The following is a 17,814-nucleotide window of genomic DNA, read 5'->3' as shown; positions in this document are numbered from 1 at the left end:
AATATGTGAAATTTAGATTTTTATAGCAAATAAAAGTAAAAAACTTTGACAAACATTAATATTGAATATTAATAACATCTTGCTTATTATTGCATATACCTAAAAGGAAAAGAGAAGGGTGGTTTTTACCTTGTAGTTGTGGGAGAACAAAGAGAGAGTAAAGGAGTATTTGGGGAGGAGCAGCGATCTCAGACAGAACATACTTTATGTAGTATAATACAAGTAAAGTTCGAATTAAGAAACAAATATCATTTCAACCTCTCCACCTTCTTTTTAAAATTTGATTAAATATTATTAAGTGACAACTAACACTTTCCTTGAATGCTCATTCAACCTCCAATTATTTTTTTTGGCTTTTTGTTAGATTTTAATTTTCAATAAAGTATTTTACCCTATCGAATCCTCAAATCTAAGTGGATAGAGATAGAAGTCTGCAAAAATATAATTAATTGAAATAAATTAAATTACACTATACAGCAAAAAAATCAAATTATTTAAATGGTTCATAAATTGAATCACATATTTAAAATAAACATGAAATCTTTGGTGTAAGGCACAATTTGGGGTTTCACCAACACTTTCATCGTCACAGCGCGCAACAATAGGGCCCACATAAACAACATCTTGTTTGCTCTTTTTCATCATCCCATTCACACCGACACCATATAATTTTTGGAAGAAATGTTGGAAAATTGCATTAACCCATAGACAAGTTTAGAAATTCCTGCCTAAAAAAAAGTTTTAGATATTCATTGTTATATATAAAAAGAATTAGGAATTCATTAAAGTTATTAGAAAAAAAAATTAATAATTCAACCACTTCTTCGAACACAAAAGACTTGAATATCAATCTATCTATTATCTTCTATTATAATAATTAAATCAGAACACTTCAAAAAATTTCGTCTATGTCATATCCTCCAATATTTGTCAACTCATTAAAATTTTGTGGCACATTCTAAATTCATTTCTATTCCATTGTGTTTTGTTTCTTCGATATATAATACAAACCTTTTCACTTGCCCAACTACAATTATTTCATACATTATATAATTTCGGTTTTAACTTATCACTCTATTACTCATCAATACACTTAAAAAACTCTGATTACTCATCAAAAATTTCATTTCAATAACTCATACAAAAAATATATAAACCATCCAATATCTTCAAATCATCAAAATGTAAGTTCGACTACATATACACACCAAGATCTATGCCACATTATGTGTGACACACCATTAGTTCACAAATACTTCAATAATATTGTTTTTCTATTGTCAATTATTGTTCAATATTATATATCAATATTATTGCATAAGAAATGAGTTTTTTCCCTGAATGTGTCTCCCATAATATTTTTTTCTTTTTATAATTAAAAAAACACAAAGCATAATTAAAAAAAATGAATAATATTAAATATTTGAAAATGAAGAACTTCTAACTATTTCATTATTGACTCGAAATTTTCTATGTCTTAAACATTCACAAACTTTTCTTGCCTATGATTTTTTTCAATCACTCTTGAAGTTTCTTGACAGTGTCAAATAGTTATTTGAACAATTTCAATGCACACATGAATGAATTGTTACAATATTTTTGGATTTAACAAACTATCACGAATGAATATTATAATATATCACAAAACATACAATATTATTTAGTGCATGCTTAGATCGACAAATGAGATTGATAAAATTAGGATCAACATATAAAATTGAAAACGTGAAAAAGTACATAAATTTATAAATCGAATGTTTCAAAACTAATATAAATTAGGCTAAATACCACCCGTAGTCCCTTAACTTAATTTCAGTTAACGTTTTAGGCCTTTATCTTTTTTTTATTCCCAATTTGGTCCTTTATTTTAATTTTAAGTGACAATTTGATATTTTATGTTTTAAAATGTCAACAATATTATCCTTATTTTTTTCAAAACTTAAAAAAACTCATAAAAAATTTCAACCAAAACTCATAAAACTAATTATCATCCTCAATATAATGTAATTTCATCAAATCCATAACTTAAATCTTTAAAGAGACTCATATTTTCATCTCCAACAACATTCAATAAAGAATGACAAATATGAATTTATTTGAAGATTTGAGTTATGAATTTGATTAAATTTGTTTTATATTACAAAATATAATTAATTTTATGGAATTTGTTTGAAAATTTTGATGAATTTTTGTAAAAAAAAGGATGACATTGTTGACGTTTTAAAACATAAAAGATCAAATTGTTACTTAAAATTAAAATAAATGATCAAATCGGGAAAAAAAAAAGATAAAGAACTAAAACGTTAACTCAAATTAAGTTAAGGGATCACAAGTGATATTTAGCTTATAAATTATATAAAAAGAAGAAATATTATAGCTAAATGTATAACTTTAACAATAAAGAAATACATAACTATTTAACAAATATATTATTAGAAAAACCATTTTAATGAAATAAAAAAGCATGAATAAACTAATTCCACATTTAAATATATTTTGCATTTGTATTAGTCAATAATATTTTACTTTTACTTTTGTACTAAAGCAAACCTAAATTATATATAATTATTCAAAATCTATGTCTTAAACATTTAGAAATTTTTTTTGTCTATAATTTTTTTTCAACTACTCTTAAGTTTTTTGACCGTGTCAAATAATTATTTAAAAAATTTCAAGGCACACACGAATGAATTGTTTCAATATTTTGAATTTAACAAACTATCAGCCACGAATGAATATTATAATATATCATAATACACACAATATTATTTAGTGCATGTTTAGATCGACAGTGGGATTGGCAGAACTAAGATGAACATATAAAATTGAAAACGTGAAAAAAATACATAAATTTATAAATTTAATGTTTCAAAACTAATATAAATTATATAAAATGAATAAATGTTGTAGCTAAATATATAACTTTAACAATAAAGAAATACATAACTATTTAACAAATAAATATTATTAGAAGAACCACTTCAATGTAATCAAAAAGTTTGAATAAACTAATTCCACATTTAAATATATTTTGCATAAATTGTATTCGTCAACAATGTTTTACTTTTTTTTTTATTAAAATAAACCTAACTTAAAAATAATATATTTGCCTTTAAAAACATAACACTTGAATATATTATTCTGTAAAACAAAATTAACGTTATTTTTAAATTATACCGCGCAACTAATGGAATAGTATCTAGTTTTTATTAGTGTGGACCTTCACAATTTGAAGAAGTTTTTTATCAAGCATATTTCGTACTTAATGAAAACAAACATCTATAGCTTAGAGCGGTAGTGTAATGTTGAATTATTGGATGTGTTTTGCACTTTGATGATCTCCACGCCCTACATAACCTTGTTGTTATTGGTACAACTCTTCAAGAAAATTCTTCTTCCATAATCTCCTTCCAACTCCAAAAATTCTTCAATAGCTAGGATGCACTCTGCATCACATTGCTTCAGAAGAGAATAATGCAACACCTTTTTTATTTATGTTTAACTTGCTATGCTAACTCCTCCTACAAAAGTAGTTAAATATCCTAATATTGATTTTCTAGAATCCAACATCACCAACCTTGTTGTGTGAGAGTGTCAAGTAGTAAATCTCACCTTGAATGAAAATGAACAAGTAGAGCAATATATAAGTAATGGAACTCATATATCCAGTATCTCAAGCATTTTGGTGAAAATATGAGGTTCAAAGTTCAAACCACTTGTACATTTACTTGAATAAATTGATACCAACATCTTGCTCTATTTCTTCACTGACTAATAAAAAATATCAGCTACAATTCCCCCAAAACCATGCAGTGTTTAGCCACTGCATCTCTAATACATTCTACATTGTTAGTTGTAACATATGAACATTCGGTAACGCTGGCCTTAGTCTACAAAGGTTTCGGTATATATTTTAGCTCTTCTTCGAGCAGTGGAGTTCAACCCAACATTCAACCACAAACATACAACAAACTTGTACAGCAGCATTGGCATAACTTGGCATTTACAGTAACTCCAAGCATCGGATACATGCATAATTCATAAGCCGGTCTACAAGGCTATCTGGTTCTGGGATGAGGGCAGAAGTCACGCTGTTCCAAAAATGAAATGTCAATGACTCAAGCTTTATTTTTTCAAGTAGAACTTCTTGCTGAGCTTTCTCCGTTCCTGTTGCTGGTGCAACAAAGTATCTGTTTGCAGGTTTATAATCTGGTTAAGAAACAAGAGCACAAAGACAAGAACAACAGCAAAGTCTTACCCGACTAAGTAGAGTTAGCTACATGTATCAAACAATGCCATAACGTTCTACTCTCTTCGTCTCATAATTGGTGTCGTTTAAGATTTTTGAACACATATTAAGAAATGCAATAATTAAGTGAAAGAGAGAAGTCATTTTATCAAACTACCATTTTTAACTATTGATGGATTTTTCACTATTATCAATGCAAAGTATAATGATGTTTTGGAAGTTGTGTATATAGTAATCATTGAAGGGTAGTATAGGAAAAAAATTAATTAAAGTTGCATTAAAAAGTGTGAATGACATTCATTCTGAGACAATTTGTTTTTGCTAAAGTGACACTCATTGTGAGACAGAGGGAGTATCATATAGAATTAAGACAAAAACTAAACAGAAAAACAAGGTAGCGTCACTCTCCAAAGTCCAAATTAGAATTTTGTGCCTCCACAAGTAGTTCTAATCAACCCTATGACAAGTATATTCCTAACCAATTGAGAGAAATATCAAGTTACCTTGTGATGTCCTGAGAATTGACGGGGAAGAAGATATGTGAGGGTTCCTCATTCAACTCCAACCGTTTGATATTTTTATTCTTCTCTCCTACAAATTTTCGTGCAACCCTTGTCAATAGATCAGCACCATTTGATCTCAAACTGGTGTCGTCATATGTCATATAAAACTCTTCCAAGCACTCCTTTATGAACAGACTACATGGAATAAATAATCGATTTCACATAATGTCTCATACTAAACAAATCAAATTAATTGCATTTTAATTACCTATCACTCTTTCATTCAAATTCTGATTGGTGACAAAAAGGCACGGCAACACACAATTTAAATCAGAATGCTCATAAATTAACCTCAAAATTTGATTTCATGATATTTCAAATCTAGGCATATCAGTAATTGGCTGTATCTAAAATTCAAGAGTTCATTAATTAGAATTTCAGACTCAAAATTTATACCGTTCATTTAAATTTTAACTTCATAGTTTTGCTAATGAACAGAATCCTACTTTCCAGGATCTTATAGTTTTGCTAATGAACAGAATCTTATAGGAAACTGTTTCTTATGAGAAGTAAGTGGGTTTCTTTGTCAGTGAAGGGGAAAAAATCAAACACCGTCTAAAATACTAGACTAATCACATTTTTTTAATTATTATCCAATAAGATTTCAGGAAAAAGTAGTATAAATCCCAATACTCATAGGCGGGAAGATACATTACACAAGCTGTTTAAATCCAAAACATAAAAGAATAAGCCTCCAAATGAAAGGTACGTTGACAAAAGATATTGAACCAAAGATCCACTATTTAGGTACAGATTAAGCTTTCCTAATTATAAATTCATGTGCATCATATATGACAACAGCAACATTAATCAAGCAAGAAATGCGCACCCATTATGCTTACTCAGTGCATAATTTAAGAATTACGCTGTAGGATTATTAAACAAATCAAAACAAGGAAATCGAGATCTCCATTTCAATGGAAATCAAGTCCACACATGGCTTTAATAAAATTGATGGTTCAAATTCCATCTTTTAAACCCATTTTTCTTTCAAAAAATAAAACTCATCTCGCAAGGAGAACCCACATAGGCTATGCAAAGCTCTACCTAAGACCCCTGCTGCCACCAGGCCATGCCGTCACCCCACCCCTGCACCGCACCTCTGCCCCAACATCACACCCCACGTTTTACTTTATTACTAAAAATAAAATAAATTGATTTTAAAGGATTGGATCTCAGCTATTGTAAATTTTAATGCCATGTGTCGGACATATATGCAATGAGATGAATCGTATTGTACCATAGCCATTGGAGACAAAAGCAATTCTCTTTATCGATCAATCCATTATAGAATCATTATTATGACAGTCATGATTTCATTTTAATAGCTTCCTTGAAAATATGATAGGAACAACGCTAACAATACCTGTGCCTTCCAAAAGCCATCACAGCACCATTCAAAGAACTTCCAGAAGCATGATCCTCCATGCCAACAGAATTATTAAGAAAAGAAATTGGTTTCAAGACTATGATATCTGAGTCTAGATAGATCCCACCATACCTGATAAAACAAAAGACAATGTCAATGCCATAACTTATCCCAAGATATAAAAATCAGAAATAGTCAAATCATACAGCAAAGCTAAAGTAAACACCATCCATAAAATTATTTTACAATTACAACTAAGCAATTGATACCTAATAATTTATGTAGCACCGACATTTCAAATTGAAGGCATATCAGATGTTCGATACGTGTCAATATCCAACAAGACACTGACACATGTAGTTATATTCAATTACTTCTATATTATTAAATTAAGGTGTTTATACACTCGTGTCGTATTCGGTGTCCCTGTCTGTTTCGGTGCTTCATAGCTACTTATACTAGGGAATACAGCGAAGAAAACTTACTTATACAGAGCTGCAAGACGAATAAGCTCACTGTAATGAGTGGAATAAAACTTTGTCTTTTTCCATTCAAACCAAACAGAAGAAAAAATGTCGGCAGGCGTACCCTCCAGCAACTGTTCGAGATTTGGCATAACAACAGCAACTTTGTAACTGAGAAAAAAGAAAAATCCACATTCCTTAGCTAAAAATGCAAAATTCAAACAACAAAAGCAACTACAATGCAGCAGAACATAAAATTGAACAAAACAACATAATTAATTACCCATCTTTAACAAAGCTATCTTTAAAGAAATCAAGCTCAATTGTTTCAGAGAAGACCACAACACATGCATTAGGGTGATGAAATAGCAAACTCTCAAGACCACGCTGATACCTAACAGTGAACATCCAAGTGGGTGAATTCCACACCATAAAAACCCTCATGACACATTTACCCTTCCTGAAGAATGCATCCATGAAATGATTAAATGACAAACGCAGTGGCAATTCAGGAAAATAACCCCAATTATTACCATCGGCATATATATGACGATTAAAAAACTCAGCTTTATCTTTATCATTATCATTATCATTCAAAGTTCTGCGTTCTGCTACACCTTTAGCGACGGTCGTTAGTTTCCCGTTGTTAATGTTTTTGTGAGGTGAAAATGGAACATTCTTGAACTCGTTGATCCACCATTTATAGAGGATTCTATCACCTCTGGTGAGACCGGAGGCACCGACGGCGTCGGGATCTTGAAGAAGAGGATTGAGCATTGGATTGAAAGCTTCGAAACTCGACTTCAACATTTTATCTTTTCTGAGAAAGAGAGCTTTCTTGTCGAACCATTCACCCCAGTTTTCTCTGAGGGAAGGTGATTTGAGAAGAAGCGCGTCTTCGATTGACGTGATTATTGTTGCTTTGTGTATGACGTCATCGTCGAGGGGGATGTCGTCGGAGCTGAAGGCGGACTTGGAAGTATCTTGTGGAGATGAGAAGATGGTGAATTCGTCGGTGGTGATTTCGTCGATGAAAATGGGAGGGGTTTTGAAAGATCTTCGAATGGCGGAGGAGAGAGGATCGAAGAAGTAAAGGGAAGGTTTGGTGTTAGGAGGTTGGTTTTGCTGTTGTTGTTGGTCGAGGTCAATGAAGTCGAGTTCGTCGATGGGATCGGAAGTGGAGAGATCGGAGTCGTCGGAGTCGGCGTCGGAGTCGGAATCGGAGAGGAGAGTGCGGGGGATGGAGTGAGTATGGGAATGGGAGAGAGAGAGGCGAGAGTAGAGAAGTGAGACGGATAAAAGGAGGAGGAGGGCGGAAATGACGGCGCATAAATAGGCGCCGTAAGGGGAGCGGCGCCGGGATCGGAACATAATTTATTTGTCTCTCTAGTCTCCCTTTAGTCTTCGCTCTGACTCTTACTTACCAGCGGGTATTTCTGTTGTTAACTTCTGATACCAACTCCCTCTGCTTATGGTCAATTTAATTTTCAAAGTTTTTATAGTATGCCAATCAATTCGATCAGAAATATTATATTTAAGAATTTTAATAACATACAAAATGAGATGTTTTTTTATAAATATAGCAAATGAGAAATACTAGTTATTTTACGATGAGAGATCGGCTGACGATAGTAGGGATAAAAAAAAACTTATCGTTATAAAATTCTAGATGATATCTGATAGTTATGTTATAGTTGGGTTTATTTTGTTTGATATCGTTATATATAATAATACTTTAATTTGGATATGTTTTTGAGTTTCAACATGGAGTATTATGATAAAAGTTTTAATATTAGTGGTTGGGATATCACCAAAGGTGAATATTTGTGGTTGGGATATCAACAAAAGTGAATATGATTGGAACGATTGGTAGTGTGTAAAGATTGATTTAAACCAATCAGTTGTACTAAGAACAAGATGTGCAATAATTGGTTGATATTGTGTAAGAAATACTTTGTTTGTTATGAAACAAAATATTCTAAATGGTTATCCTGCAAGGAATTACTCCAAGGAAAATAATAAATCTCCATGATAGCAAACACTACAACTAATGGTGATGACAAGTCAACTAGGATTCAAGGTGATTGTAGTCATGCAAAATCCTAACAGATATACAAACAGAGGTGAATTATCTCAAGCGCGGGCAGACATTGCAGTCAAAGTTTCTATTTTCTTTAATAAGGCTATACCATTAGGTTAAACCCAAACTCTAAAAGTGTATTTGGTTGTAAGAAGAAATAGAGAAGAAAGAAAGAAATGAAAAAGAGTGTGAGAAGAAAGAAATAAGTAAGAAATATAATAAATTTAAGGTATCGATTGGTTGAAAAAAAAAAAGAGAAAAGAATAGTGTTGATATTTTTAGAAATACCAAAATATCTTTAATTAAAAACTTCCATCAAAATTAATTTATTGTTTTTTTTTTATCAAATAGTTTAGTTCAATTTTCTTGTGATTTAAATGGATTGGATTAATGTAAAAAAAATCAATTTAAATAATAAAGATTATTATTATTATTATTTAATTTCCAATTTTAACAAAAAAATCGTATTGCAACTTTTTTTAATTTAATAAGAAAATCAAATGAAAATAAGTTAAAGAATAAATATTAAAATAAATCTATAATTATCTGCATCCCTCCTCCTGCATAAGTACATCTCCAAACTCAATTATTTGCTTCATAAAAGAAATTAAAACATCCATTGATATGTGTTATGTGAGTTTCTTCCAATTTGGACACCATTGCCTTCTTCACTCCTCCTTTTTCTCATCGCTCAGGCAATATTAAGTCATGCAGCAACTTATTTATTCGTGTTAGACATTTCCAAAACTTGCAGAATAATGAAAATATAAAAAATGGTTGTGAGGGTAGATATGGAACAACAAAATTAAAAGACTTTTTTCACCCATTTGTTCGCCACTTTGCAGAGAAAGCAAAAAGTGGTGGACCCCATGATTTTTTAATCTCTCCTATTTCATTGCATTTCAAACAAAAGAAAACTATTATCTCTTTTGTCTTTATCTCTTATCTTTTTCTCTCTTCTTTATTTCTCATCAACCAAACAGACCCTTAAAAAAAATCCAAAAAAAGAATGTCTGAAAATAAATATCTCTACACCCTAAGATTAAGTTAGTCCTATCAAGGACAAAACTACTAATGAGTAAAGGTACCACGCCTCCTAAAATTATTAAATTATATCTATTATCATATTTTATTTCTATTTTGTCCATTCCAAATACATTTGCACTTTCAATTCAAAGACTATCTCACTTCCACACTTGTTTTTCTACTTTTATTTCTCCGATTTTCGTGCAAACACGATTGACTCAATCAATTGACATTGTTTTTTACCGAATTTGTTGTCTTTTGGATGCATAGCTCATCTTAATGTTCTTTTTTTCTTGTCACTTTCTTATTATTAACTAATATTAATACGTAACCACTAAATGTAGCTATAGGTAGCACTTTCTATGGTTCAACCTTGATGAAAAAACCAATTATGAGAGTCCAAATCAAAAGATAAATCATTAGGTGAAACAGAGAGACTCATTGTTTAAAGTACTACATTAAACATTTTTATCTAATTAATGTATCACTCTTAACTGATTCATTTGTAACAACTATTAAAAGCAAAAGACAAAATGACTAATTATATAAGTACTTTTTTAAACAATTATGATTATTATTTATTGAAGCAATGACGCTACCAAACTTCAACCATTGGTTTTAGGTTGCCAAGGAATGTCGCTGAGATTAAAAGTTTGCTGTGATTCCATTTGAATCCTGCCATTGCAGAAACATCCTCAGACCTCAGCACACAAATCATTCTTCGGTTGAGAGTTCAAGATACCATTTTGTTTAAGTTTCAGAGATGTATTTTATATAGGCATAGCTACATATAAAGTTATGTATAGCACGTACAAAAAATCATTCGGGGCATATATACTACATACATTGTAACTGAAGGGGTGATGAACTTCAAAAGAAACTTGGGAACAGGAAACAAATAAGCAAAAGTTAAAAAAGAATTGGACTTTGTTAAGGCTAGATCATTACAATGATTACAGACTACAATCTAAACTACACGAAGGGGGCATTTTCCCCACTAATAATAGTACACAACAGGCGCATAAGAAGATCAAATAGAAACCACCAAATGGCCGAAGAACCCGACAGGCATCTTAAATTCAGGTGCATCACTTCATGATATTCATTCAAGGAGAACCATATGTCTATCTTCTTATCATGTAAAAGGATAGAAGTTTGAAAATAGCAAACTTCCAAGAAGAATATATGCTGCCGAGTATGCCCATATCAGGTATCCCCATCTAGGATATTTTGTAGGATATGCCATTATATATGAAGCAAACCAATAAAGAGGAGGGCTCGCAGACAAAAAACGAGTTGCCACCTGTTATACATGAAATTCCCAGTAGAAAAATTAAGACACTTCAGCCATTCTCAAGCAACAAAAAGATACTATAGGCATTGACTAGACGTGAGGTGGGTGGTAAAAGTGGGAAGACAGAAGAAAATGGAGGAATGAAAATGAAACGTGTATTTACACTTTTTCCATGTCCAAATAATGTTCATCTTCATTCCCCCATTTTCACTTCCCTAGATGTATTCTTACAACATACAAAGGACACCTTCATGTCAAATTAGAATATCTAAGCCATTTTCTGGATTATTCCATAATAAGATGATTAGCAAAAGTTCAAGCTCAAACTGGTCTGTTTCTCATATTCAGTAACATGATAAACAGAAGCAAAAGTCAGCAAGACAGTAGCCTACCTGTACATGCATGACAAGAAAAGCAGTGCCTGCTAAGAATCCCAAGTGCAACACAAATGGGAGAACAGATGCAGACAAGTATCCCAGATTGGCTGATGACTCTGATTCTATGCGAACATTAGAAACATCCCCTTTGATCGGATCCTTTCTTCTCCTAACATTGAAATGTTCTGATACGGAGTGAATAATGTTATAGTTGCAAAGATAGTGACCGGTTATATATCCAAATTCACAAGATCATAACTCATGTCAAATTAGAATATCTAATAAGTGCACAGATATCACCATACAGGAATCACAAGACAAACAACAAAGAAGGCTTTGGGAGATAATAATCAAAAAATAGCACCACCACATAGGAACCGTCAAAATATATTTAACTGTGATATATCATTCCTCAAACATTAATGTAGTTCCAAGCATCCATCAATTGGGAAACATAATTATCTGTTTAAGAATTATACCTTCTACTCTGACAGAGGATTTCTCCACACTGCCAACTGCTTTGAACCTTGAAAGATCCCTTGACAGAAACACAACTCCAGAGCTCTTTTCTTCATTAGTAGTGTCAAAACCCAGCGAGAAAAAGACCTGAGGCCTTGACTTGGCATAATGAACAACTGAGAAAAATGCCAGTGACAGTATTGGAGATGCAAGAAGGAAGTTGGGCAACTGTTTCAGCTGAAAATATCTCAAGAAACCAACACCCCTGGACAACCATAAATTAATAGTATTCAGTGGAACGTCTTAATATTTAAATATTCAATAGCATCATAATAAGTTGCATAGACTAGAGTATGTCTGCCAATAGCATAATGTCAGCAGAGAATAGTACTTTTAGAGTTTAAAATGGACATACCAGTAATGACTTTGAATATAATTGTAAAGTAACGGTACCCTTGTCTTGCACCAAGGCCTTATTTCATCTGGAAGACGGCCAACACACATATTGTAGTACCCATAAGCCTGGAAAGCTGCAAATGGAGCAAATATACATGCACTGCGTAATGCTCCAACAATAATAATCTGCAATGCCAACTGCCAAAACAACAGAATCAATCAAAAATTCTTGTTTATAGTAAGGAGTAATGATTATTGATAACATTTTCTATCTTTTCAATTGACACAGAAATCAATCCTAAAACATCTACCCAACTAGTGAGTGATGCATGTGACAGTCTATATAGCACATTGTTAATAAGACCTAAATCAATGGGGGAAAACTAAAAGTTCAAGGTATATTGAGTTTCTACTCTATAACCAATTACATGTGAAAAATACACAACTGCAAAGAACACACCCCAACCAATCCTTCCCCCTCCTTCCATCCATATTATCACGGGCATCCATAATCTTTTTTAACCAAATTTAGCAATCAAATTTCAAAATTTATGAAGAAGCAGATATAGTTCTTCAACTGGTAATAACCAGCAGCCATGTTCATTCAACTGACCAAACTCAGAAACAGAAGATAAAGCAAACAATAGATACTTTAGTTTAATCCATTACCAATATAAGCACAGTGCTGCATAGTTCAGTTAGAAATACTTAGTCATTTGAAAAGAATGCCTGAATGCAAATGAAAATTTCCAACTATACTTCCAAAATCATTTCTCAGAGACAAACAACCCACAGACAATTAATCAACATTTCAGGAAAGAACAAAGAAGCAACAAGCTCACAGTAACATTCTTATTTTGAAACAGAGCATGATAAACCCGATGCATAGTCTGAAAACAGATATAGCCAGCATTAAGTGCCCCATTAGATCTTGCACATCCAGAAAGAGCCAGAAGAAGAACAGCAAAATTATTTTTTCCAGATACAAAGTAGTACAATCCTCCAAGACTAAGAACAGCATACAAACTTTCCGCGTATCTACAAAAATTCAAACCAAAAACACAATCAGTCTGATCAATATCCAAATCACAAATAAACATTTAAAACATTATAAGGACGTTTGAGAGAACTGATGAAAACAACTTATGAGTTTGTTACAGTGTTTTTAAAGAATAATCACTTTAAAAAAACAAAACCACTTTTAAGAGTTTTCATATGTTTGTTACAGTTTTTAAAAATCAGAATATGACAATAATATAGAAGTTGCTTAAAATGAGAAGTTGTTTTGAGTAGCTTCTCATAAAAATCATTTTTAATAACCGATGGTTTTATAAATAAAAAAATTATTTTCATTACAGTGAACCAACCCAATTCAGTTTCTGTTTTTCTTTTTTAAATCTCTAACAATTGAATGTGAAAATCATATTTTTTTTATAATACATAACAAACGAGCTCTATACCTCATATGAAAAATAGTTTGACTTTATTTAGCCAATGTTTGGTTCCACGTTTGGAGCATTTAGAATTGATTTTGGATGGGATGTGTCAAATTGATTTTGACATGTTTGGTTGCTCTCGATTAGAATTGATTTTGTCTATAGAATTTATTTTAACTTGTAGCTAGGATTTGTAGCTTAGCTTTTGAGTTCAAACGTGATTTAACTCACTTTTACATAAATATATTCAAACATAAAACATTTTACATTCAACTCACTTAACTAAAATCAATTCATTCAAAATCAATTTTACTCACCGCACAACCAAATTCACGCTTAATCTTTGGCACAGAATTATCTTAACAAAAGCCCTTTTATGATAATGAATTATGCTATAAGTGTCTAATTAAGTTGTTCATCCAAAGAGACCTAAAAACAAGAAGGAGAAGATTACATTGATGAATAAAATATAGAAGCAGGATTAAAGCAGAACAAAACCGTAGCCCGCAGTGCAATATCAGTATCCTTCAAGATAATTACTGAAAGTCTGCACAAGTTACAACAACAATAACAATTGAGATACATCAATCAATCTGAATACAGAATAAACAAATGAAAAATTATGAAGTAAAAAAAAAAAGGAAAAAAGAAGGAAGGTGTACCTGTAAAAGTAAAGAGCAGCAAGAACAAAAGCGAGATTGTTGATAAGATAAGCAGAGAAAGCGAGAAGCGATCTTTGAGGAAGGAAAGAAAAAAGAGTTGGAGAGAAGAAGGAAATGGAAAGGGGAAGAAGAGGTAAGAAGGCGTAGGTTTGTTCATACTCATAGCCACATTGAGCGATGCGGATAAAGTAAACGGAGTCCCAAACGACGCCGTTTTGGATAGAAGAATCGATGCGGGAATGATGAGTGTCGTTTGATGTGAGGCATGGAGGGTTTAAGGATGCGGAGGTGTCGTAAGGGGAAGCGAGAATTCGGAAGAAGATGATTAGGGTGAATACAAGGATTCTTGAATATACTGCTGATTTTATTACTACATCCTCATCAGACTTTGATGTCTGAACCATTTTTTTTTTGTTGGAGTGGGAACTGAGAACCAAGATCAAATCAAATACAGGTCAGGTGAGGTAACATAGTGCATGTTTACTTTTAATTTTGGAAATTTTTAGGTGCCAAAATCAATTTGGAAGCGTGAAAATTGATTTTTGTATATTTAAGTGTCATTGTAATTTATTTTTATTTAAAATTAAAATTTATTTAATTTATTTAATTTGAATATATTAAAATATATATCACTATATTTTCGACTCAATTTTAAATAAATCAATTTTATAAAAAAAATTAACTTTTATCACTATCGACTAAATATGCACAATTGAAATTAGATTTTTTTTTATTAGAATGAAAAGTAAGTACCAATAATATTTGTTTAAGAATAAATTAAATTATTTTCTAGTGATTGTAACTGAATAGTTGCATAATTCTACTGCCCCAAAAAGTACATTACGTTAAATGGTTCAAGAAGAGAATCAATTTTAAATTCTAACCAAAATAATTATTATTTTATTTTATTTTATTTTTTTGTACAACTTTCAAACTATAGGTGCACATTTCTTTATGGAAACAGAGCTCTGTATAGAAAGAAAGAAAGCATAAACTCTTTTTTTTCTTTCCAAACATATAAAGCTTAAACTATGATTTTGATCTAGTTAATTATTATATAAACACATGTGAGAGTATAATTTTAGGACAATGTCACATACACCATATCATTTCATAATTCTCAATACTCTTTTGTTCTTTTAAAATACTTTATTTCTCTCATTTCCTTTTCCATCGTGTTCTTGTGTGTTGTCACCAACTCTCCCGCTATATTCCTTATTGGAAGAGAGATTGATGCACCTTGATAACCATTGTGTGACGGCCAAGCACCACCATTACAACATGTCTTTGCATGTGATCTTTTTCTATCACACGGTCTCAAGTCAATCTTCTATAAAATATTCATTCTAGTTGAGAGAATTAAGTAAACAGTTAATAAAGTGAGTAAAATATTAATATTATAATAATTTATAAAAAGTTATGTACTATTGACCATTATCAATAGTTTATACTATTCATTCTGTTCTAGAAAATTAACTCTTAACATTTCCACATTCGAAGACAAAATTGTCTTAAGTCTTATAAACTATACATTAAAGTGTCAAATCAATCATGATGCATAGCCATAGACTAATAGAAGAGTAAGGCGATAAGAGATAACAATGGAATGAAATATATTATTGAGTATCATTATAAATATACTTATACTAACAATATATGAGTATTAAACTCTAAACAATTAAAAAGAAGTAGGTGTTAATCACAAAATTTAAACATTTTTAGTATAACATTTAAAACAATTTAAACACAATTAGTTATACCAATCACAACTTTAAAACTAAAATCCATCGGAAAAATTGTTGAAGAACTAACATCACAAATGATTTAAACTAAAAAGACCACAAATGTGATTAAATTCTTCTTTTATAAACCAAAACATCCTTCTTTTCGAGTTCCTAGAGCACTTCTAAAATGAGTAGCTAGTAAAGTGTACACAATCAAGGTGCATATTAATTCATCTACCCGTGATTTATTATACTCGTGGTTTGATATGCATTTACTTTCCTTGGATTGTGCTCACTTTAGAAGAGTTGAGATGATTCAACTACAAAGTACAACCTCTACATAAGACCACAAATGTGATTAAATTCTTCTTTTATAAACCAAAACATCCTTCTTTTCGAGTTCCTAGAGCACTTCTAAAATGAGTAGCTAGTAAAGTGTACACAATCAAGGTGCATATTAATTCATCTACCCGTGATTTATTATACTCGTGGTTTGATATGCATTTACTTTCCTTGGATTGTGCTCACTTTAGAAGAGTTGAGATGATTCAACTACAAAGTACAACCTCTACACTGTAAAAAAAAAAAAAAAAAAGTACTCAAAGCCATATTTTCATATGTTTCTTCTGAACCTTCTACCAGTCCATAGAGAGAGATTGGCATATGTGAGATTGAAAATAACCCTCAAAGTCATCTTTTGTTCACAAATTGAAATTGGAGCATTATCATTGCCGGAGTCTTGACAAAATTGACAAACCCGCCTTTAACTTCAGTAGAGTGGGAGTTGTAACCATCTTTTGAAATTCCTTTCAGTATCAATTCCTCATCAGCACATATGATCATAAGTGGTGCTTTTGACAAGTTGAATGCAGTGATCATGTACCTAGAGAAATACTGATTCTACATGCAAGCCATATGACAAGAAGTTTCAATTGAAGCTTTTTCATTACCTGAGCTCCCTAAATATTCAGACCCATCTTTAGCTTCAATAGAGAAGGAGCCACAATCTTTTGGCATTTTGTCATCGGCATTGATACCTCCTCTGTCATGATTATTTTCTTGACAAATTGCATGCAATGATTCCGTTTCCAGATATGCTGATTGTGTGTTATCTATTATACATGAACCTTCCTTGGTATGGGAACTTTCTTCTTCGCAAGAAGCTGAGGACAAAACCTCTTGGTGATTTTTGTTATCCACACATTGTGATCCATCAATTAATGCAGGAAGGATGCCATTGTTTGCATTTTGTCCTTCACTGCAGATAAATCCCATGGCATAACTAGTATTCTTACCTTCAGAATGTGTTGGATCAATGATGTGTTGTACTACAGCTTCTGTTTTAACTTCATAACTACTTTGGTTCACCAAAGTACAGCAGCTTTCAATAACATCCTCAAGATCACAACTACCAGTTGGCAATGGTAGTTGTAAATTTCTTGAAGCACCGAGATCAATGTTCTTGCCATCAAAAGATGTACTATTGTTGAAATTTGGGCGGATCAACTTTCTTCTCTTTTGCTGCACAAGCACCAAATTCTCACTCTTTTTACTATTATTCGAGCTTCTCTCAATCTCATCACTATGTTTCCTCACCTTGCTTCGACGCTTGAAATCAACAAAATTAATCTCTTCAGCTGTTGTATTAGAATTGCCTCCAGTCCCAGTTGTGGAACCCATATTTAGATCTTCCAAGGAATTTTCAAAGCAACCGC

General features: G+C 31.8%; 3 protein-coding genes across 7 annotated transcripts in view; all 3 read right to left on the bottom strand.

The window, feature by feature from the left end:
• The window catches only part of LOC101500986 (uncharacterized), a 3,770-nt gene extending 3,442 nt beyond the window's left edge, over positions 1 to 328 (bottom strand). The window contains exon 1 of one of the 4 annotated variants that reach the window (XM_012717148.3): positions 130 to 328. In XM_012717148.3, coding sequence (XP_012572602.1) covers positions 130 to 201 — 72 coding nt within the window. In that variant the 5' untranslated portion in view covers positions 202 to 328. The remainder of the gene's footprint in view (positions 1 to 129) is intronic. The other 3 variants (XM_012717145.3, XM_012717146.3, XM_012717147.3) reach the window with 3 other exon arrangements.
• A 3,290-nt stretch (positions 329 to 3,618) lies between these two features.
• On the bottom strand, positions 3,619 to 8,251 carry LOC101500673 (uncharacterized protein At4g19900). The gene is made up of 5 exons (XM_004505251.4): positions 6,929 to 8,251; positions 6,667 to 6,816; positions 6,179 to 6,313; positions 4,753 to 4,947; positions 3,619 to 4,190 (listed from the first exon to the last, which is right to left on the bottom strand). Exons 1-5 carry the CDS (start codon positions 8,014 to 8,016, stop codon positions 4,004 to 4,006), a joined length of 1,755 nt encoding a protein of 584 aa, XP_004505308.1. The 5' UTR covers positions 8,017 to 8,251; the 3' UTR covers positions 3,619 to 4,003.
• Positions 8,252 to 10,519: 2,268 nt separating this feature from the next.
• LOC101500362 (uncharacterized) lies at positions 10,520 to 14,863 on the bottom strand. 2 transcript variants are annotated; one of them, XR_003473682.2, is made up of 7 exons: positions 14,376 to 14,863; positions 14,168 to 14,260; positions 13,120 to 13,315; positions 12,297 to 12,475; positions 11,902 to 12,146; positions 11,438 to 11,591; positions 10,520 to 11,054 (listed from the first exon to the last, which is right to left on the bottom strand). XR_003473682.2 is itself a non-coding variant. In XM_004505250.4 (7 exons), exons 1-7 carry the CDS (start codon positions 14,777 to 14,779, stop codon positions 10,887 to 10,889), a joined length of 1,455 nt encoding a protein of 484 aa, XP_004505307.1. In that variant the 5' UTR covers positions 14,780 to 14,860; the 3' UTR covers positions 10,520 to 10,886. The 2 variants fall into 2 exon arrangements, 1 of the variants encoding a protein (XP_004505307.1); XM_004505250.4 differs by having other exon boundaries at positions 11,438 to 11,607; positions 14,376 to 14,860.
• Between the last annotated feature and the right edge of the window lie 2,951 nt (positions 14,864 to 17,814).

Source organism: Cicer arietinum, chromosome 6 (genome assembly GCF_000331145.2).
Source record: "Cicer arietinum cultivar CDC Frontier isolate Library 1 chromosome 6, Cicar.CDCFrontier_v2.0, whole genome shotgun sequence".
Classification (NCBI taxonomy): Eukaryota; Viridiplantae; Streptophyta; class Magnoliopsida; order Fabales; family Fabaceae; genus Cicer; species Cicer arietinum.
Note: the sequence above shows the minus strand (reverse complement) of the source record. Positions and strands in the feature narration are given on the sequence as shown.

Coding starts and splice junctions, on each gene's coding strand:
- LOC101500362 (XM_004505250.4), bottom strand. CDS start 14,779: ATGGTTCAGACATCAAAGTCTGATGAGGATGTAGTAATAAAATCAGCA. Junction 14,261..14,375: donor GCTGCTCTTTACTTTTACAG/GTACACCTTCCT, acceptor TAACTTGTGCAG/ACTTTCAGTAATTATCTTGA. Junction 11,055..11,437: donor TTCTTGTCATGCATGTACAG/GTAGGCTACTGT, acceptor CATGTATAACAG/GTGGCAACTCGTTTTTTGTC.
- LOC101500673 (XM_004505251.4), bottom strand. CDS start 8,016: ATGTTCCGATCCCGGCGCCGCTCCCCTTACGGCGCCTATTTATGCGCC. Junction 6,817..6,928: donor GATAGCTTTGTTAAAGATGG/GTAATTAATTAT, acceptor CTTTTTTCTCAG/TTACAAAGTTGCTGTTGTTA. Junction 4,948..6,178: donor ATGGCTTTTGGAAGGCACAG/GTATTGTTAGCG, acceptor TATTCCATGTAG/TCTGTTCATAAAGGAGTGCT.